The 23434-nt window shown below is 49.4% G+C and overlaps 1 protein-coding gene across 1 annotated transcript in view; it reads right to left on the reverse strand.

The window, feature by feature from the left end:
- Window positions 1-23434, reverse strand: part of atg2a (autophagy related 2A) — a 464956-nt gene that overhangs the window by 388653 nt on the left and 52869 nt on the right. Inside the window, exons 3-4 of the mRNA XM_059954818.1 lie at window positions 16752-16892; window positions 7321-7423 (exon numbers count right to left, since the gene is read on the reverse strand). Of these exons, the coding sequence (XP_059810801.1) occupies window positions 7321-7423; window positions 16752-16892 (244 nt within the window). The remainder of the gene's footprint in view (window positions 1-7320; window positions 7424-16751; window positions 16893-23434) is intronic.

The raw sequence follows: 23434 nt of genomic DNA on the forward strand, positions 1-23434 counted from the left end.
TGAGGTTGGGTGAGACTACCAGAGGTCACAGGTTAAGGGTGAAAGGTGAAATGTTGAAGGGGAACGTGAGGGGAAACTTCTTCACTCAGAGGGCGGTGAGAGTGTGGAATGAGCTGCCAGCACGAGTGGTGGATATGAGCTCGATTTCAACGTTAAAGAGAAGTTTGGATCGGTACATGGATGGACTGCTGTGGTCCCAGTGCAAGTCGGTGGGACAAAGCAGATTGAATGGTTTGGCATAGTACGGATGGGCCGAAGGTCCATTCTGTGCTGTACTTTTCTTTGACTCAATGACAATGTAAGTAACAATCACTTCCAAAGCAGGAAGACTGTGTGGGGGCTGCCAATGTAACCTTTTCAGCATTGTTGAATGAAAAGCAAAATTGACAAAGAAAGGCTCTTTAGTGAGGGGATGGGGAAGGGACATGGGCCTATTTTTTTTAATGCTTCACTTTCTTTAGCAACAGCATGGTTCCTCTGGATGGTGTGGGCAAGAAAATAAAACCCTCTCCTCCCCTTTTCATTCATGTCCCCTGAGATTCATTGTCTTGTAGGCATACTCAGCAAATCTATAGAATAATAACTAGAACAGGATTAAGGGAAGTCTGCCCAACGAGGGCATTCAACCAGAGTGCAGAAGGCAATAAGCTGTACAACCGCAAATATAAATAAATATCGAAAACATGAGATGAAGAGTCCTTGAAAATGAGTCCATAGGCTGTGGGAATATTTCGGTGATGGGGCAAGTGAAGTTATCGTTAGACGTGATCAGATCAAAGTAAATTTAAATATGGCTCAAAATTAGACACTCAGCATGGATATGTCAAGTGACCATAGCTCGAGTAGTGGAGCTGGAAAACGACCACCATCTCCAGCTTTGCTGAGGTTTTATATTAGTTCATATTGTGTCGACCTGGACAGACATGGTATTTCCTCGACCATGATTGTCCTGGAAGGCTTGTGAAGGTACAGGGTAAAATGAATGCAGCAAAATACAGGAAAATCCTGGAGGAAAACCTGCAGGAGAACGTGACTTCGGAGAAGATTTGTTTTCCAGCTAGACAATGACACCAAGCACAAAGCTAAAACTACACAGGAATGGATTAGAAACAACAAAGTTAATGTCCTGGAGTGGCCAAGTCAGAGTCCGGACCTCAATCCAATTGAGAACTTGTGGCTAGACTTGAAAATGGCTGTTCACTCACAATCCCCATGCTTCAACAGTTTTGTGAAGAAGAATGGGGAAAACTGCAGTGTTCAGATGTGCAAAGCTGATAGAGACCTATCCACACAGACTCAAGGCTGTAATTGTTGCCAAAGGTGCATCTACTAAATACTGACTTGAAGGGGGTGAAAATTTGTGCAATAATTTTTTGTTTAATAATTGTAATAAATTTAGACCATTTTTTCCCACTTTGATACAAAAGAGCCTTTTCTGTTGATCAGTGTCAAAAAAGCCAAATTAAATCCATTGTGATTAAATGTAGTAAAACAATACCACATAACAATAGGTGCAGGAGTAGGCCATTCAGCCCTTCGAGCCAGCACCGCCATTCAATGTGATCATGGCTGATCATACACAATCAGTGCCCCGTTCCTGCCTTCGCCCCGTATCCCTTGACTCCACTATCTTTAAGAGCTCTATCTAACTCTTGCTTGAAAGCATCCAGAGAATTGGCCTCCACTGCCTTCTGAGGCAGAGCATTCCATAGATCTACAACTCTCTGGGTGAAAAAGTTTTTCCTCAACTCCGTTCTAAATGATCTACCCCTTATTCTTAAACTGTGGCCTCTGGTTCTGGACTCTCCCAACATCGGGAACATGTTTCCTGCCTCTAGCGTGTCCAATCCCTTAATAATTTTATATGCTTCAATCATGTCCCCTTTCATCCTTCTAAATTTCAGTGTATACAAGCCCAGTCGCTCCAATCTTTCAACATATGACAGTCCCGCCATCCCGGGAATTAACCTTGTGAACCTACGCTGCACTCCCTCAATAGCAAGAATGTCCTTCCTCAAATTTGGAGACCAAAACTGCACACAATACTCCAGGTGGGGTCTCACCAGGGCCCTGTACACCTGCAGAAGGACCTCTTTGCTCCTATACTCAACTTCCCTTGTTATGAAGGCCAACATGCCACTAGCTTTCTTAACTGCCTGCTGTACCTGCATGCTTACTTTCAGTGACTGATGTACACCTGAATCTCATTGTACTTCCACTTTTCCTAACTTGACATCATTCAGATAGTAAGCTGCCCTCCTGTTCTTACCATCAAAGTGGATAACCTCACATTTATCCACATTAAACTGCATCTGCCATGCATCTGCCCACTCACCCAGCCTGTCCAAGTCACCCCCTGCATTCTCCTAACATCCTCCTCATATTTCACACTGCCACCCAGCTTTGTGTCATCTGCAAATTTGCTGATGTTACTTTTAATCCCTTCATCTAAATCATTAATGTATATTATAAATAGCTGCAGTCCCAGCACCAAGCCTTGCGGTACCCCACTAGTCACTGCCCGCCATTCTGAAAAGGACCCATTAATCCCTACTCTGTTTCTTGTCTGCCAACCAATTTTCTATCCATGTCAGTACCCTAGCCCCAATACCATGTGCTCTAATTTTGCCCACTTATCTCCTATGTGGGACTTCATCAAAAGCTTTCTCAAAGTCCCGGTACACTACATCCACTGCCTCTCCCTTGTTCATTTTCATAGTTACATCCTCAAAAAATTCCAGAAGATGAGTCAAGCATGATTTCCCCTTCATAAATCCATGCTGACTCGGACCGATCCTGTTACTGCTATCCAAATGTGCCGTTATTTCATCTTCCGGGGAGGCGGGTTAATATTTTTTTTAATAGGCGTTGTATATTGACTGGTTGCAACACAGTCTGGTATGGTACCAACAAAGCCATTGAACAGAAAACCTAGTCCATCATGTGTAAAGCTCTCTCCACCACTGAACGCAGGAAAGCAGCATCATCATCAGGGACCCCCTCCACCCAGGACATGCTCTCTTCTCACTGCTACCATCGGGAAGGAGGTACAGGAGCCTCAGGACCCACACCACCAGGTTCAGGAACAGTTATTACCCCTCAACCATCAGGCTCCTGAACCAAAGGGGATAACTTCACTCACCCTATCACTGAACTGTTCCCACAACCTATGGACTCACTTTCATCTGGTGTTCTCGATATTTATTGTTCATTTGTTTATTGTTATGATTTCTTTCTTCTATTACACAATGGTTAAGTGCCTAAGATGGGCAGTATTTCATTGATTCTATGGTTATTATTCTATACATTTACTGAGTGTGTGCAGAAGAAAATGAATCTCAGCCTTGCATATGGTGATATACATGTTCTCTGATAATAAATTTACTTTGAACTTTGATCATGGTCATTGTTTACTTAGTTACATACATATCATATCTACATAGGTCAGCACAAAATTGTGGGCTGAAGGGCCCGTATTATGCTGTGCTATTCTATGTTCTAAAAAGTCTTCCCCAAGGTTCATCACCTCGTTGTAGTGGAGAAGCTGGTGAGTTCCTAAGGGAGGATTGCCCGTGGCAGTGAGGTCAAAAGGGGGATTCAGTCGGAGCGATCAAAACCAGGATGTCAGCAGTGGAGCTGGCAGAAGATGATGACACATCACAATGGCAGTGAGGGGTCCCCGGTCCTTTGCATTCCACGCCACTGGACCCTGACCCTGACCTGTCAAGGACTGTGCAGTGGCTGCCCGTGCATCAAATTCCCATTGTTAGACAAAGTCATGCACCGTTATTCTCCATTTATGCGGATGCCAGATAGTCATCGACAGCCACCCAAGGACCCACCAATAGACAACCCTTTGTGAGAACTTCATACTCGACTCGAGGACCCACCAATGGACAACCCTCTGAGAACTTCATACTCGACTCGAGGACCCACCAATGGACAACACTCTGTGAGAACTTCATACTCGACTCGAGGACCCACCAATAGACAACCCTCTGTGAGAACTTCATACTCGACTCGAGGACCCACCAATAGACAACCCTCTGTGAGAACTTCATACTCGACTCGAGGACCCACCAATGGACAACCCTCTGTGAGAACTTCATACTCGACTCGAGGACCCACCAATGGACAACCCTCTGTGAGAACTTCATACTCGACTCGAGGACCCACCAATGGACAACCCTGTGTGAGAACTTCATACTCAACTCGAGGACCCACCAATGGACAACCCTGTGTGAGAACTTCATACTCGACTCGAGGACCCACCAATGGACAACCCTCTGTGAGAACTTCATACTCGACTCGAGGACCCACCAATGGACAACACTGTGTGAGAACTTCATACTCGACTCGAGGACCCACCAATGGACAACCCTCTGTGAGAACTTCATACTCGACTCGAGGACCCACCAATGGACAACCCTCTGTGAGAACTTCATACTCGACTCGAGGACCCACCAATGGAAAACCCTCTGTGAGAACATCATACTCGACTCGAGGCCCCACCAATGGACAACCCTCTGTGAGAACTTCATACTCGACTCGAGGACCCACCAATGGACAACCCTCTGGGAGAACTTCATACTCGACTCGAGGACCCAATGGAAAACCTTCTGTGAGAACTTCATACTCGACTCGAGGACCCACCAATGGACAACCCTGTGTGAGAACTTCATACTCGACTCGAGGACCCAATGGAAAACCCTGTGTGAGAACTTCATACTCGACTTGAGGACCCACCAATAGACAACCCTCTGGGAGAACATCATACTCGACTCGAGGACCCACCAATGGACAACCCTCTGTGAGAACTTCATACTCGACTCGAGGACCCACCAATGGACAACCCTCTGTGAGAACTTCATACTCGACTCGAGGACCCACCAATGGACAACCCTCTGTGAGAACTTCATACTCGACTCGAGGACCCACCAATGGACAACCCTCTGTGAGAACTTCATACTCGACTCGAGGACCCACCAATGGACAACCCTCTGTGAGAACTTCATACTCGACTCGAGGACCCACCAATAGACAACCCTCTGTGAGAACTTCATACTCGACTCGAGGACCCACCAATGGACAACCCTCTGTGTGAACTTCATACTGGACTCGAGGACCCACCAATGGACAACCCTCTGTGAGAACTTCATACTCGACTCGAGGACCCACCAATGGACAACCCACTGTGAGAACTTCATACTCGACTCGAGGACCCACCAATGGACAACCCTCTGAGAACTTCACACTCGACTCGAGGACCCACCAATAGACAACCCTCTGTGAGAACTTCATACTGGACTCGAGGACCCACCAATGGACAACACTGTGTGAGAACTTCATACTCGACTCGAGGACCCACCAATAGACAACCCTCTGTGAGAACTTCATACTCGACTCGAGGACCCACCAATAGACAACCCTCTGTGAGAATTTCATACTCGCCTCGAGGACCCACCAATAGACAACCCTTTGTGAGAACTTCATACTGGACTCGAGGACCCACCAATGGACAACCCTCTGGGAGAACTTCATACTCGACTCGAGGACCCACCAATGGACAACCCTCTGGGAGAACTTCATACTCGATTCGAGGACCCACCAATGGACAACCCTCTGTGAGAACTTCATACTCGACTCGAGGACCCACCAATAGACAACCCTCTGTGAGAACTTCATACTCGACTCGAGGACCCACCAATGGACAACACTCTGTGAGAACTTCATACTCGACTCGAGGACCCACCAATGGACAACCCTCTGTGAGAACTTCATACTCGACTCGAGGACCCACCAATGGACAACCCTCTGTGAGAACTTCATACTCGACTCGAGGACCCACCAATGGACAACCCTCTGTGAGAACTTCATACTCGACTCGAGGACCCACCAATGGACAACCCTCTGTGAGAACTTCATACTCGACTCGAGGACCCACCAATGGACAACCCTCTGTGAGAACTTCATACTCGACTCGAGGACCCACCAATGGACAACCCTCTGTGAGAACTTCATACTCGACTCGAGGACCCACCAATGGACAACCCTCTGTGAGAACTTCATACTCGACTCGAGGACCCACCAATGGACAACCCTCTGTGAGAACTTCATACTCGACTCGAGGACCCACCAATGGACAACCCTCTGTGAGAACTTCATACTCGACTCGAGGACCCACCAATGGACAACCCTCTGTGAGAACTTCATACTCGACTCGAGGACCCACCAATGGACAACACTCTGTGAGAACTTCATACTCGACTCGAGGACCCACCAATGGACAACCCTCTGTGAGAATTTCATACTCGACTCGAGGACCCACCAATGGACAACCCTCTGTGAGAACTTCATACTCGACTCGAGGACCCACCAATGGACAACCCTCTGTGAGAACTTCATACTCGACTCGAGGACCCACCAATGGACAACCCTCTGTGAGAACTTCATACTCGACTCGAGGACCCACCAATGGACAACCCTCTGTGAGAACTTCATACTCGACTCGAGGACCCACCAATGGACAACACTCTGTGAGAACTTCATACTCGACTCGAAGACCCACCAATGGACAACCCTCTGTGAGAATTTCATACTCGACTCGAGGACCCACCAATGGACAACCCTCTGTGAGAACATCACACTCGACTCGAGGACCCACCAATGGACAACACTCTGTGAGAACTTCATACTCGACTCGAGGACCCACCAATGGACAACCCTCTGTGAGAACTTCATACTCGACTCGAGGACCCACCAATGGACAACCCTCTGGGAGAACTTCATACTCGACTCGAGGACCCACCAATGGACAACCCTCTGTGAGAACATCATACTCGACTCGAGGACCCACCAATGGACAACCCTCTGGGAGAACATCATACTCGACTCGAGGACCCACCAATGGACAACCCTCTGGGAGAACATCATACTCGACTCGAGGACCCACCAATGGACAACCCTCTGGGAGAACATCATACTCAGTTTGAGTGACCACGCTGCCGTGTTCTAAAATGGAAGTATTTGGTACAGTGTATTGAAACAGTTGGACAGAGTGAATGAGATGTTTAGAAAGTAAGGTGAGTGCTGTTGCTCTGATTGGAATATAGGGAACAGTGGTTGTTGGGAATAGTGGGAGTGTGGTATTGGAGATCTCGAGTTCTCTGGCCAATTCCTTCAGTACGAACTATCTGCAAGAGGAGCTCTGGTCCTACAGAGTTTCACAGCTCAGACTCCTAGACCGAACCCCAATCAGCACCCAAGGGGCCCACCCAGTCATACCACTGCTCTCACAAATGGATGAATGTTGCCACTGACCTCTTTATGTGCATCTCCAGGGCCACACCAGTCCTGGAGCTGTCGGGGGTGTGTTCCACTCGGACGATGGTATCCAGGAACGTCACTTTTATCTTCCTCAGCACTAGTCAATTAGAAGCAAAATTGAGAAAACCCATTCAGTACAAAAATATCACACGATTCAAACACAGTGCCCTGGTTGGGAGAGGTAACAGCATTCACTTCTCATACCCCAAAATGCTCGGCCACTAACAAACCATTATACCAATCACCTTTGGTTAACGGTGGTCACCAAGTTCAAGTTTAATAGTCATTCAACCACATATAAATACCCATGAACACAGCCAGTGTGCGTGTGTATGTCCCTGAATGTTTCAGCAGTCTGCAGTTGAACACAATGCAGCTTGCCTTCTGCCAGGTCAACACTAGGGGGCAGCACTGACTCCAGCGTTGATGCGGCACCACATTGCCTCTGGTGGGGCACACCAACTCTCACACCTCTCTCCTGGGCAGCTGCATACAGGCTACACTGCAGCTTGAGGCCTGATCCTCACTGCCACCAAGGCCACGCCGCTCCCACAACATCCACCAATAAATTGGTGAATCAGACTTGCAGCATTGCACAATAACGATGTCCAACAGGGTCCTGCAATCACAGGAGAAGCGACTGAGACAATCACTCGTGGTTAGACTGCGCACCGCCTTCGTGCGCCCACTCCCCCGATACCCGCTCTGAATCCAGCAGCAGTACGACCCACACCGACTACAGTTTCTCCACCAATGAGAATTTCGCTGATGGCTTAGACCTGCAATACCTTAACCTCTTAACCTCCAGCAGGGTCTTGCAACCTTAAAAAATGTTTAAAAGGATAACAACTTTGGTTGACCCTGCAGAAGCGGCTGCAATGAAAAGTGCCACCACCTGACGGGGGAATATACACGCAAACGAAGGGTCTCGGCCCAAAGACACTTTATTCCTCTCCATACCTGACCGGCTGAGTTCCTCCAGCATTTAGTGTGTGCTGCTCCTGACCTGACACATGGCCCATCTCAGGCATTGAGGAAGAAGTTGTGGTGAACAGTACCAAGGGCTACCCTGCTCTCCCTATAGTGCCACAGGATATTTGAGTCTCAAAATTTCAAAGATGTATTTCATATCATGTCATACTTCCCTTTACCCCTCTGTAAGTCCCACCCATTCTGATACCAATCTTCATACTTGTTAACACCCCAAATACACATTACACTCACCCACACTGCCCAAATCCAGAACATTTCAATCTCATCAGACTGTTTATTCCCCTCCACTGATGCTGCCTGCCTGCCTGCCCTGCTGAGTTCCTCCACAGAGGGCATTCAGCAGACTGTACTCAGAGTATTGTGAGCAGCTTATCGAAGAAAGGATGTACTAGCCTTGGAGAGGGTCTAGAGCAGTGGTTCCCAACCTTTATTTGACCATGCCCCACCTAATCACCTCTAAAATCCTGATGCCCCCTGTGGTGATATATAATTCTTATTATTCAAAAAGTGAACTCCTATTCACCTGGAGGAAGCCTAAAAGACCATTAACTTTGTTTAAACAAGCTTCCAAACAACATGGCATTCATGAAAGAGAAAAATAAAAGAACCAAAGGTCTGTTAAAGTTCTGAGGAAGAAATTACTAAGAAATTGTAAAAAAAAAAGAACATTGTGATATTAAAATAATAATAATAAATAAATAAAACAATGCCGATTCATTTCTACAGCATACAAAGACAGATACACCGTTTAAAAGAGATGATGCAATGTACACACCTTCACACCACCAAGAACCGAAAGCTACTGCAAAAAGCAGCATTGGCGCGACCTCGTACGAGTTTCTTACGCGTTTGGACTTGTTCATTCGTTCCTTCCTACATCAGTCAATTCATTAATTTAATTATGAAAGCCATTTGACGGTTGTAATGATAGTGATACACTATATATACAGTACACACGCAATTACACATGTGCATACACACAAGTATTTTTATGTATGCATACTGTATATACACATATGTATTAACTTGCACACACACTCATACTCACACAGACTTACTAGAAAAAATTCACTGTTAATAACTCATTCTCGAATTGCCCCCCTTAAAAATCAAATTACCCCCCTGTGGGGCGTACGCCCTACGTTGGGAACCACTGGGTTAGAGGCCAATGAGAATGGTCTTGAAAATGAAAGGGTTAAAGTATGTGGAGTGATCAATACTCACCAGAATGAGGAGAATCTCACTGAAACCTTTTGAATATCGGAAAGTTTCGATAGAGTGAACATAGAATAGACAGGAACGTGGAGAGGATAATGGGGGAGTCTAGGACCAGAGGACACAGATAGAGTGGATGTGGAGAGGATGTTTCCTATAGTGGGGGAGTCTAGGACCAGAGGACACAGATAGAGTGGATGTGGAGAGGATGTTTCCTATAGTGGGGGAGTCGAGGACCAGAGGGCACAGGTAGAGTGGATGTGGAGAGGATATTTCCTGTAGTGGGGGAGTCTAGGACCAGAGGACACAGAGAGAGTGGATGTGGAGAGGCTGTTTCCTGTAGTGGGGGAGTCTAGGACCAGAGGACACAGAAATTTCTCCACTGCAGGAAACATCCTCTCCACATCCACTCTATTTAGGCTTTATTCAATAATTCAATGAGATTATCCCCTCATTATTCTAAAATAAATGAGTATATGCCCAGAGTCAAAGCAAACACTCCTCATATGTTAATACTTCCATTCTCATGAACCTCCTCTGGACTCTCTCCATTGTCAGCACATCTCTTCTCAGATAAGGGGTCCAAAATTGTTTAAAAAACTCCAAGTGCAGTCTGACCAACATCTTATAAAGCCTCCTTATGCTACTGTGGTCTTTCTGTGATCCACTGTATTCCCTCTGATGAAAATGCTCCTGATATTTGAGACAGATGTTTCCCAGATTAACTGATGCCAAGATTAAGGAATGCATTGTTGTTGAGCCACAAATCAAACAGGTCATCAATGACAGGGAATTGCAAGAACTTCTCATGGGACCGGAGAAAATCACATGGAGGGCATAGATGCACTGTGGAGTACATTCTGACAGGCTGCATCACTGTCTGGTATGGAGGGGCTACTGCATTCTGACAGGCTGCATCACTGTCTGGTATGGAGGGGCTACTGCACTTTGACAGGCTGCATCACTGTCTGGTGTGGAGGGGCTACTGCACTTTGACAGGCTGCATCACTGTCTGGTGTGGAGGGGCTACTGCACTTTGACAGACTGCATCACTGTCTGGTGTGGAGGGGCTACTGCATTCTGACAGGCTGCATCACTGTCTGGTGCGGAGGGGCTACTGCATTCTGACAGGCTGCGTCACTGTCTGGTACGGAGGGGCCACTGCATTCTGACAGGCTGCGTCACTGTCTGGTGTGGAGGGGCTACTACATCCTGACAGGCTGCATCACTGTCTGGTACGGAGGGGCTACTGCATTCTGACAGGCTGCGTCACTGTCTGGTACGGAGGGGCCACTGCATTCTGACAGGCTGCATCACTGTCTGGTATGGAGGGGCTACTGCATTCTGACAGGCTGCGTCACTGTCTGGTGTGGAGGGGCTACTGCATTCTGACAGGCTGCGTCACTGTCTGGTACGGAGGGGCTACTGCATTCTGACAGGCTGCGTCACTGTCTGGTACGGAGGGGCCACTGCATTCTGACAGGCTGCGTCACTGTCTGGTATGGAGGGGCTACTGCATTCTGACAGGCTGCATCACTGTCTGGTGTGGAGGGGCTACTGCATTCTGACAGGCTGCATCACTGTCTGGTACGGAGGGGCTACTGCATTCTGACAGACTGCGTCACTGTCTGGTACGGAGGGGCTACTGCATTCTGACAGGCTGCGTCACTGTCTGGTACGGAGGGGCTACTGCATTCTGACAGGCTGCATCACTGTCTGGTACGGAGGGGCCACTGCATTCTGACAGGCTGCATCACTGTCTGGTATGGAGGGGCTACTGCATTCTGACAGGCTGCATCACTGTCTGGTACGGAGGGGCTACTGCATTCTGACAGGCTGCATCACTGTCTGGTACGGAGGGGCTACTGCATTCTGACAGGATGCTTAAACTGTCTGGTATGGAGGGGCTACTGCATTCTGACAGGCTGCATCACTGTCTGGTACGGAGGGGCTACTGTATTCTGACAGGCTGCATCACTGTCTGGTACGGAGGGGCTACTGCATTCTGACAGACTGCGTCACTGTCTGGTACGGAGGGGCTACTGCATTCTGACAGGCTGCATCACTGTCTGGTACGGAGGGGCTACTGCATTCTGACAGGCTGCGTCACTGTCTGGAATGGAGGGGCTACTGCATTCTGACAGGCTGCATCACTGTCTGGTACGGAGGGGCTACTGCATTCTGACAGGATGCTTAAACTGTCTGGTATGGAGGGGCTACTGCATTCTGACAGGCTGCATCACTGTCTGGTACGGAGGGGCTACTGTATTCTGACAGGCTGCATCACTGTCTGGTACGGAGGGGCTACTGCATTCTGACAGACTGCGTCACTGTCTGGTACGGAGGGGCTACTGCATTCTGACAGGCTGCATCACTGTCTGGTACGGAGGGGCTACTGCATTCTGACAGGCTGCGTCACTGTCTGGAATGGAGGGGCTACTGCATTCTGACAGGCTGCGTCACTGTCTGGTATGGAGGGGCTACTGCATTCTGACAGGCTACATCACTGTCTGGTATGGAGGGGCTACTGCACAGGACCGAAAGAAGCTGCAGAGGGTTGTAAATCTAGTCAGCTTCATCTTGGGTACTAGCCTACAAAGTACTGTGGACATCTTCAGGGAGCTGTCTCAGAAAGGCAGCGTCCATTATTAAGGACCTCCAGCACCCAGGGCACGTCCTTTTCTCACTGTTACCATCAGGGAGGAGGTACAGGAGACTGAAGACACACACTCAGTGATTCAGGAACAGCTTCTCCCCCTCTGCCATCAGGGAGGAGGTACAGGAGCCTGAAGGCACACACTCAATGATTCAGGAACTGCTTCTTCCCCTCTGCCATCAGGGAGGAGGTACAGGAGCCTGAAGACACACACTCAGTGATTCAGGAACAGTTTCTTCCCCTCTGCCATCAGGGAGGAGGTACAGGAGCCTGAAGACACACACTCAGCGATTCAGGAACAGTTTCTTCCCCTCTGCCATCAGGGAGGAGGTACAGGAGCCTGAAGACACACACTCAGCAATTCAGGAACAGTTTCTTCCCCTCTGCCATCAGGGAGGAGGTACAGGAGACTGAAGACACACACTCAGTGATTCAGGAACAGCTTCTCCCCCTCTGCCATCAGGGAGGAGGTACAGGAGCCTGAAGACACACACTCCACGATTCAGGAACAGCTTCTTCCCCTCTGCCATCAGGGACGAGGTACAGGAGCCTGAAGGCACACACTCAACGATTCAGGAACAGCTTCTTCCCCTCTGCCATCAGGGAGGAGGTACAGGAGCCTGAAGACACACACTCAGTGATTCAGGAACAGCTTCTTCCCCTCTGCCATCAGGGAGGAGGTACAGGAGCCTGAAGACACACACTCAGCGATTCAGGAACAGTTTCTTCCCCTCTGCCATCAGGGAGGAGGTACAGGAGCCTGAAGACACACACTCAGCGATTCAGGAACAGTTTCTTCCCCTCTGCCATCAGGGAGGAGGTACAGGAGCCTGAAGACACACACTCAGCGATTCAGGAACAGTTTCTTCCCCTCTGCCATCAGGGAGGAGGTACAGGAGCCTGAAGACACACACTCAGCAATTCAGGAACAGTTTCTTCCCCTCTGCCATTGGATTCGTAAATGGACATTGAACCCTTGGACACTACCTCACTTTTTTAAAAATATCCAATATTTGTGTTTTCTGTAGATTTGATGTACAATTATTTATTTATTTTCTCTTCTATATATTAGGTATTGCATTGAACTGCTGCTGCTAAGTTAACCAATTTCACGTCACGTGCCGGTGGTGATCCTGATTCAAGGATGTTGTTGAAAATTTTCTCCGCAACTGTGAGGCAACAGCTCTGTCAACTCTACCGGGGTCCCGGATCAACAGCAAGCCTTCCGCAGACTCATTCTCCTGTACAAGATGATGGAACGCGAGATTTCTGCTGCTGTGCTGTAGGCATTTCATTTTAGCCTTTCTGTAAGAGCAGTCTTTCTGTCCTGCTTTCAGCCTGTTTGGGTTTGAGCTGAGATAAGGGGAGGCTTTGTTGTTCAGCTGAGGAGTTGGGGGAAGGTTCTACAGGACGCAGCATGAGCTGGAAGAAATGAGGTAAAAAGATTCCTCTTGCACAAGGTGCTTTGTGCAGACGAATGTCTTTAAGAGGGAAGATCCAATATTCTTGCGGGAGCGCCATTTGTTCCCGATGGATTTCGAGCGATGTTGAAAGGTGATGTGTGGTTTCACATGCACTGAGGGCCCAGCGTGCAAGTAGCAGATGAGTTCAAGATCAGCTCCAGCTTAAGAGTACATTTGACTGTTTAAGGATACTGGGCCTTTCTTTCCTTGAATAACTGTCTGCTTCAGTCAACATTCTGAAATATACTCCTTCATAATTGTATGCAGCATAAGATCTGTTACTTCTTGCCGACAGGCATTTGCCAGGGGCAGTAAATCACAGGACATCCAAACAAACTGGGGCTTGAGAGGGCAAGACTTCCCAACTTCGGGGATTTGGCGGGACCAAAGTTGGGTACGAAACCTGAAATAGGTGGGTTTCTCTCCGCAGAGTCCGTGGCTGTCAGCGGAGGGCTAACGAGCCGCATTTCCAGATAGCCCAGTAAAAAGGTGCTTCAACTGGTAATGCCATTTCCATTACACAAGTGTAAAGGAGACAGAGCAATTGTTGCTCCAGGAAAAAAACAATTAGACGAGAATACAAGTTAAAAAACACCATAAATACTAAAGCATGAGAAACAGTAATACAGAGACTAAACGTCCATACAGCAACACTCGGCACAGCAGACTGACAGGAAAAGTGATAAAGCAGTGGTAGCTGCGGGGTGTTGATCAGACTTACTTTAACTGTTTGAGCCTGCTGTTCCTGGCGTGAGGCTACAAAGCCTCCTCCCTGATGCCAGTGGGACAAACAGACCGTTAACAGAGTGGCTGGGGTCTGGCATGATGTTCCTTGCCCTTCTCCACCCCCTTTCCGTATATATTGCTCCTTGTAGGAGCTTGCAGCACACCAACTGGCTGGCCTGCCCTACTTTACGACCTCAAGGTCATAATATCATAGGGCTACAGGCCCTTCTCACCCATGGCAACCCAGATGTCCATGGAAGCTACTTCATTTGCCTGCCGTTGGCCCAACCCCTCCTATCCATTTAGCTGTCCAATTGCCTTTCAAAAGTTTTAATTGTAGCTGCCACTATCACTTCCTTCAGCAACTCGTTCCATCGTCACACCACCCTCTGCGTGGAAAAAGTTAGCCACACTAACAGTTCCTTCGTACAATAAAATCCTCGAGGAAGACCGCAACCTCCGGGTGATGGCTTTCAATGGCAACTCCTTTGTTTGCATCTAGGGAAACAGCTCTACTTCTATCTTTGCTACCTCTCCTTCCCTTTCAGGATTCCTTCTGAAGGCCCAGAGTTACACACTGACTTCGGTTCTTTGCGGAAATGGGACCTGCTCTCAGGGCCTCACCACCGGCCGTTTCTCGGTATCCCAAGGATGCGGCCTGGAGCACACATTAAGGGTGCCGGATTTTTGTGGCTCTGAAGATTGACCGATTTAAGGTCGGTGCCCCTGACCGAGGAGTCGTGGGAGAACACAGAACGTCGGGATATCGTGGGCCTGAGCCTTTCTGGGGCCAACTCTCTGGGCGAGGGTTTGGGGAGGGGGAGAGAGAGAGAGAGAGAGAGGACCCTCATTGCTGCCCCAAATTCCAGCAGTGTGACTGTTAGCTAGTGCAATAGACACTTGCCCACAAAATCTACCTTGTTCTGACCTTGTACCTTACTGTCTCCCTGGACTACACTTCTCTGTAGCTGTGACACTGCATGTTGTGTTCTGTTATTGATTTACCTTGATCTACCTCAATGCACTGTTGCAAAGAATTGATCTGTGCGAACGATGGACGAAACAAGACTTTCTCTGTCTTTCAGTACACTTGACAGTCGTAAATCAATTAACCTGAAGATGGAGCAGACGCCTCAGCATCAGCAGCCTGGGTTCAATTCAACCATGATCTACATTCTCCTCACAACCACAAGGGTTTCCTCCCACATCTCAAACAAGTACGGGTCAGTACATGAACTGGTCACTGGGACGGCATGTTTGGCAGGTAGGACACAGGAGCAGAATTGGGCCACCTGACTATTCCAGCTGCTCTGCCATTCCCCCACTACAGGAAACATCCTCTCCACATCCACTCTATCTGTGTCCTCTGGTCCCAGACTCCCCCACTATAGGAAACATCCTCTCCACATCCACTCTATCCGTGTCCTCTGGTCCTAGACTCCCCCACTATAGGAAACATCCTCTCCACATCCACTCTATCTGTGTCCTCTGGTCCTAGACTCCCCACTATAGGAAACATCCTCTCCACATCCACTCTATCTGTGTCCTCTGGTCCTAGACTCCCCCACTATAGGAAACATCCTCTCCACATCCACTCTATCTGTGTCCTCTGGTCCTAGACTCCCCCACTATAGGAAACATCCTCTCCACATCCACTCTATCTGTGTCCTCTGGTCCTAGACTCCCCCACTATAGGAAACATCCTCTCCACATCCACTCTATCTGTGTCCTCTGGTCCTAGACTCCCCCACTATAGGAAACATCCTTTCCACATCCACTCTATCTGTGTCCTCTGGTCCTAGACTCCCCCACTACAGGAAACATCCTCTCCACATCCACTCAATCTGTGTCCTCTGGTCATAGACTCCCCCACTATAGGAAACATCCTCTCCACATCCACTCAATCTGTGTCCTCTGGTCCTAGACTCCCCCACTACAGGAAACATCCTCTCCACATGCACTCTATCTGTGTCCTCTGGTCATAGACTCCCCCACTATAGGAAACATCCTCTCCACATCCACTCTGTCTGTGTCCTCTGGTCCTAGACTCCCCCACTACAGGAAACATCCTCTCCACAGCCAATCTACTGAGGTCTTTCAAAATTCGACAGGCTTCAAGAAGGTCACCCCTCATTCTTCTGAATTCCAGAATCAATTGATCCTCACACAGTCACCTTGTCATTCCCAGAATCATTCTTCAGAAACCTCTCCAATGTCAGCACATCCTTTCAGAGATAAGGGGCCAAAGTAGCCACCGTGGTCCATCCCTCACTGTGATACACTGGCTGAGAGCTTTTCTTTGGCTGCTGGGGATAACCTGAAGCAAGGTTGGTGCTGGGTTGACCAGGTGACAAGCCCCCCCCCACACTTACCAGTCTCGATGGTCTGTGCAAACATCTCCAGCCCCTCCAGGGGCTGCGTGGGCTCCTCGGACTGCTCCTGCAGGCACTCTTTGGCCAGCTGCATGCTGGTGGTCATGCACGATGACCAGCTGGGAGACTCGGTCCCTGGGGCTGCAAGAGGGAGACAGAGTGTATCAGCAACAGGGTCAGGCACTGCGAGGGGGGCAGCGTAAGCAGCGGCAGAGAACGCAGTTCCCAAATACACCTCAGGGGAACGCGCCATTGTTCTCCCAACACTACAAGGGAACAAGCTAGGAATATGGGAATCTGCGAAGTGATTCCCCTGGAAGGTCGAGCTTGAGGGTTAAAAGCAGTGTGGGGCAACAGAGGGAATCCCTGACCACAGATCCCTCAAAGTTGGTAGGACTTTGGTCTTCATCAGTCAGGGACTGAGTTCACAAGCCACCAAGTAACGGTGCTGCTCTATAAAACTCTGGTTAGACCACACAGAGTATTGCGTTCAATACCGGTCCCCTCATTATAGGAAGGATGTGGAAACTTTAGAGAGGGTGCAGAGGAGATTTAACAGGATGCTGTCTGGATTAGAGAGGGTGCAGAGGAGATTTACCAGGATGCTGTCTGGATTAGAGAGGGTGCAGAAGAGATTCACCAGGATGCTGCATGGATTAGAGAGGGTGCAGAGGAGATTTACCAGGATTCTGTCTGGATTAGAGAGGGTGCAGAGAAGATTTACCAGGATTCTGTCTGGATTAGAGAGGGTGCAGAGGAGATTCACTAGGATTCTGTCTGGATTAGAGAGGGTGCAGAGGAGATTTACCAGGATTCTGTCTGGATTAGAGAGGGTGCAGAGGAGATTCACTAGGATTCTGTCTGGATTAGAGAGGGTGCAGAGGAGATTTACCAGGATTCTGTCTGGATTAGAGAGGGTGCAGAGGAGATTCACTAGGATTCTGTCTGGATTAGAGAGGGTGCAGAGGAGATTTACCAGGATTCTGTCTGGATTAGAGAGGGTGCAGAGGAGATTTACCAGGATTCTGTCTGGATTAGAGAGGGTGCAGAGGAGATTTACCAGGATGCTGCCTGGATTAGAGAGGGTGCAGAGGAGATTTACCAGGATTCTGTCTGGATTAGAGAGGGTGCAGAGGAGATTCACCAGGATGCTGCTTGGATTAGAGAGGGTGCAGAGGAGATTCACCAAGGTACTGCCTGGATTAGAGAGGGTGCAGAGGAGATTTAACAGGATGCTGCCTGGATTAGAGAGGGTGCAGAGGAGATTTAACAGGATGCTGCCTGGATTAGAGAGGGTGCAGAGATTTAACAGGATGCTGCCTGGATTAGAGAGTATGTCTTATGAACCCCATCACAAACAAGAGAAAATCTGCAGATGCTGGAAATCGGAAAAGAGTACAAGAAGGACACTGTGGACGTTTCGGGATGAACAAAGATGAGGAGTCAGAGTTAGAAGGTGGGCGGAGGGGGAGGAAGAAACAAGAAGATGGGTGAAACTGGGAGGGGAGGGGTTAAATAGAGCTGTGAAGTTGATTGAGGAAAGAGATACAGGGCTGGAGAAGGTGAAATCTAATAGGAGAGGACAGAGAGGGAAAGGGGGAGGAGCATCAGAGGGAGGCAAGGAGATGAGGTGAAAGAGGGAAAAGGGAATGGAGAAGGGGATGGGGGACATTACCAGAAGATTGTGAAATCACTGTTCATGCCGTCAGGTTGGAGACTAGCCAGATGGAATAGAAGGTATCCTCATCATGACAGCAGAGAAAGCCAGGGATAGACATTGTAATGGGAATGGGACGTGGAATTAAAATGGGTGACCGCTGGGAGATCCTGCCTTCTATGGCGGGCGGAGCATAGTTGCTCGGTGAAGCGGTCTCCCGCTGTCTGCGTCGGGTCTCACCGATATACAGGAGGCCACGCCAGGAGCAATGGATGCAGTAGGTGACCCCAACAGACTCTCTTGTGAAATGTTGTCTCACTTGGAGAGAGACCAATGACGTCGTACGATACTGCACAGAGTGATGACGTCATATGACACTGCACACAATGGTGATGATGACGACGACTGGGGGTATAAATTTAAACAGAGGAGGGAAAGCTTTCAAAGGGACACTGGAGGTGCAGAGGGTGGTGGTTGATATAGAATGACGTGGTGGAGGTGGGTATGATTAGGACATTCGAACTGGTAATGGATAAGGAAGGTTTGGAGGGACACAAAGGGTGTTCAGCCATGCTGGATGCCCCGAAACACCAAACCAATTGGCTCTTGCTTTTTAAGATGCCGTTTTCTTCAGAGACTCGGAATCCAAGCCTGCTGGAGGCCAGGAACTAAGTGCAGGAAGGTGGGAGCAAAAGGGCTTTGTTTAATTGCTCGCTATGCTCAGTGTTGTTCTGCAAAACATTGCAGCCAAGCTATGTTGGTGCTGGAATACTGAAAGGCCGAGAAAGGGTTGGGGAATGGGACCAGTAGACACAGCCTCAAAATACCATACAGATAGAGTGGATGTGGAGAGGATGTTTCCTATAGTGGGGGAGTCTAGGACCAGAGGACACAGATAGAGTGGATGTGGAGAGGATGTTTCCTATAGTGGGGGAGTCTAGGACCAGAGGACACAGATAGAGTGGATGTGGAGAGGATGTTTCCTATAGTGGGGGAGTCTAGGACCAGAGGACACAGATAGAGTGGATGTGGAGAGGATGTTTCCTATAGTGGGGGAGTCTACGAACGGAGGACACAGGTAGAGTGGATGTGGAGAGGATGTTTCCTATACTGGGGGTATCTAGGACTAGAGGACACAGACAGAGTGGATGTGGAGAGGATGTTTCCTATACTGGGGGTATCTAGGACTAGAGGACACAGACAGAGTGGATGTGGAGAGGATGTTTCCTATAGTGGGGGAGTCTAGGACCAGAGGACACAGATAGAGTGGATGTAGAGAGGATGTTTCCTATAGTGGGGGAGTCTACGAACGGAGGACACAGGTAGAATGGATGTGGAGAGGATGTTTCCTATACTGGGGGTGTCTAGGACTAGAGGACACAGACAGAGTGGATATGGAGAGGATGTTTCCTGTAGTGGGGGAGTCTGGGACCAGAGGACACCGATAGAGTAGATGTGGAGAGGATGTTTCCTATAGTGGGGGAGTCTGGGACCAGAGGACACTGATAGAGTGGATGTGGAGAGGATGTTTCCTATAGTGGGGGTCTAGGACCAGAGGACACAGATAGAGTAGATGTGGAGAGGATGTTTCCTATAGTGGGGGTCTAGGACCAGAGGACACAGATAGAGTGGATGTGGACAGGATGTTTCCGATAGTGGGGGAGTCTAGGACCAGAGGACACAGATAGAGTGGATGTGGACAGGATGTTTCCTATAGTGGGGGAGTCTAGGACTAGAGGACACAGATAGTGGATGTGGAGAGGATGATTCCTATAGTGGGGGAGTCAAGGACCAGAGGACACAGATAGCGTGCATGTGGAGAGGATGTTTCCTGTAGTGGGGGAGTCAACAACCAGATAGAGTGGATGTGGAGAGAATGTTTCCTATAGTGGGGGAGATTTTGAACAATTTCTTTTCTTCGGTATTCACTAAGGAGAAGGATATTGAATTGTGTGTAAGGGAAACAAGTAGGGTAGTTATGGAAACTATGATGATTAAAGAGGAGGAAGTACTGGCGCTTTTAAAGAATATAAAAGTGGATAAGTCTCTGGATCCTGACAGGATATTCCCCAGGACCTTGTGGGAAGTTAGTGTAGAAATAGCAGGGGCACTGACAGAAATATTACAAATGTCATTAGAAACGGGAATGGTGCGGGAGGATTGGTGTATTGCTCATGTTGTTCCTTTGTTTAAAAAGAGTTCTAAGAGTAAACCTAGCAGTTATAAGCCTGTAGGTTTGACGTCAGTGGTGGGGAAATTAATGGGAAGTATTCTTGGAGATGGTATATATAATTATCTGGATAGACAGGGTCTGATTAGGAACAGTCAACATGGATTTGTGCGTGGAAAGTCATGTTTGACAAATCTTATTGAATTTTTTGAAGAGGTTACTAGGAAAGTTGAAGAGGATAAAGCAGTGTATGTTGACTATATGGACCTCAGTAAGGCCTTTGACAAGGTTCCACACGGAAGGTTAGTTAGGAAGGTTCAATCGTTAGGTATTAATATTGAAGTAGTAAAATGGATTCAACAGTGGCTGGATGGGAGATGCCAGAGAGTAGTGGTGGATAACTGTTTGTCAGGTTGGAGGCTGGTGACTAGTGGTGTGCCTCAGGGATCTGTACTGGGTCCAAATTTGTTTATCATATACATTAATGATCTGGATGATGGGGTGGTAAATTGGATTAGTAAGTATGCAGGTATATGTAGGTGGCGTTGTGGATAATGAAGTAGGTTTTCAAAGGTTGCAGAGAGATTTAGGCCAGTTAGAAGAGTGGGCTGAGCGATGGCAGATGGAATTTAATGCTGATCAGTGTGAGGTGCTACATTTTGGTAGGACTAATCAAAATAGGACATACATGGTAAATGGTAGGGCATTGAAGAATGCAGTAGAACAGAGTAATCTAGGAATAATGGTGCATAGTTCCCTGAAGATGGAATCTCATGTAGATAGGGTGGTGAAGAGGGCTTTTGGAATGCTGGCCTTTATAAATCAGAGCATTGAGTACAGAAGTTGGGATGTAATGTTAAAGTTGTACAAGGCATTGGTAAGGCCAAATTTGGAATATTATGTACAGCTCTGGTCAATGAATTATAGGAAAGATGTCAACAAAATAGAGAGAGTACAGAGGAGATTTACTAGAATGTTACCTGGGTTTCAGCACCTAAGTTACAGGGAAAGGTTGAACAAGTTCGGTCTTTATTCTTTGGAGCGTAGAAGGTTGAGGGGGGACTTGATAGAGGTATTTAAAATTATGAGGGGGATAGATAGAGTTGACGTGGATAGGCTTTTTCCATTGAGAGTAGGGGAGACTCAAACAAGACGACATGAGTTGAGAGTTAGAGGGCAAAAATTTAGGGGTAACACGAGGGGGATTTTTTTTTTTACTCAGAGTGGTAGCTGGGTGGAACGAGCTTCCAGTAGAAATGGTAGAGGCACGTTCGGTATTGTCATTTAAAAAAAATTGGATAGGTATATGGACAGGAAAGGAATGGAGGGTTATGGGCTGAGTGCAGGTCAGTGGGACTAGGTGAGAGTAAGCGTTCGGCACGGACTGGAAGAGCTAAGATGGCCTGTTTCCGTGCTGTAATTGTTATACGGTTATTTAGTCAGGGGATAGTGGATCTGCAGAACTCATTGCCACAGATGGCAGTGATGGTCAAGACATTGGGTCTATTTAAAATGAGATTGGTAGATGTTTGATTAGTCAGGGTGTGTAAAGTTACGTGGAGAAGGCTGGAGAACAGGATTGAGAGGGTCACGGGGAGACGGGGGTCGAGAGGGAGGGTCACGGGGAGACGGGGGTCGAGAGGGAGGCCCTGGGGAGACGGGGGTAGAGAGGGAGGCCCCGGGGAGACGGGGGTAGAGAGGGAGGCCCCGGGGAGACGGGGGTCGAGAGGGAGGCCCCGGGGAGACGGGGGTCGAGAGGGCCCCGGGGTCGAGAGGGAGGGAGACGGGGGTCGAGAGGGAGGGAGACGGGGGTCGAGAGGGAGGGAGACGGGGGTCGAGAGGGAGGGAGACGGGGGTCGAGAGGGAGGGAGACGGGGGTCGAGAGGGAGGGTCACGGGGAGACGGGGGTCGAGAGGGAGGGTCACGGGGAGACGGGGGTCGAGAGGGAGGGTCACGGGGAGACGGGGGTCGAGAGGGAGGGTCACGGGGAGACGGGGGTCGAGAGGGAGGGTCACGGGGAGACGGGGGTCGAGAGGGAGGGTCACGGGGAGACGGGGGTCGAGAGGGAGGCCCCGGGGAGACGGGGGTCGAGAGGGAGGCCCCGGGGAGACGGGGGTCGAGAGGGAGGCCCCGGGGAGACGGGGGTCGAGAGGGAGGCCCCGGGGAGACGGGGGTCGAGAGGGAGGCCCCGGGGAGACGGGGGTCGAGAGGGAGGGTCACGGGGAGACGGGGGTCGAGAGGGAGGCCCCGGGGAGACGGGGGTCGAGAGGGAGGCCCCGGGGAGACGGGGGTCGAGAGGGAGGCCCCGGGGAGACGGGGGTCGAGAGGGAGGCCCCGGGGAGACGGGGGTCGAGAGGGAGGCCCCGGGGAGACGGGGGTCGAGAGGGAGGCCCCGGGGAGACGGGGGTCGAGAGGGAGGCCCCGGGGAGACGGGGGTCGAGAGGGAGGCCCCGGGGAGACGGGGGTCGAGAGGGAGGCCCCGGGGAGACGGGGGTCGAGAGGGAGGCCCCGGGGAGACGGGGGTCGAGAGGGAGGCCCCGGGGAGACGGGGGTCGAGAGGGAGGCCCCGGGGAGACGGGGGTCGAGAGGGAGGCCCCGGGGAGACGGGGGTCGAGAGGGAGGCCCCGGGGAGATGGGGGTCGAGAGGGAGGCCCCGGGGAGACGGGGGTCGAGAGGGAGGCCCCGGGGAGACGGGGGTCGAGAGGGATAATAGTGGGGTTGTCATTGGTGCTTGCGACACTTGCTGGGCACTCCCATCACTTGCTGAGGTTGTGTTGGTTGTTAACACAAACAACGTACTTCACTGTACATGTCATAAATAAATGTCAATCCTTGAATATTTGTTTTAAATGACTA

This window comes from Hypanus sabinus, chromosome 31, assembly GCF_030144855.1.
Source record: "Hypanus sabinus isolate sHypSab1 chromosome 31, sHypSab1.hap1, whole genome shotgun sequence".
NCBI lineage: Eukaryota > Metazoa > Chordata > Chondrichthyes > Myliobatiformes > Dasyatidae > Hypanus > Hypanus sabinus.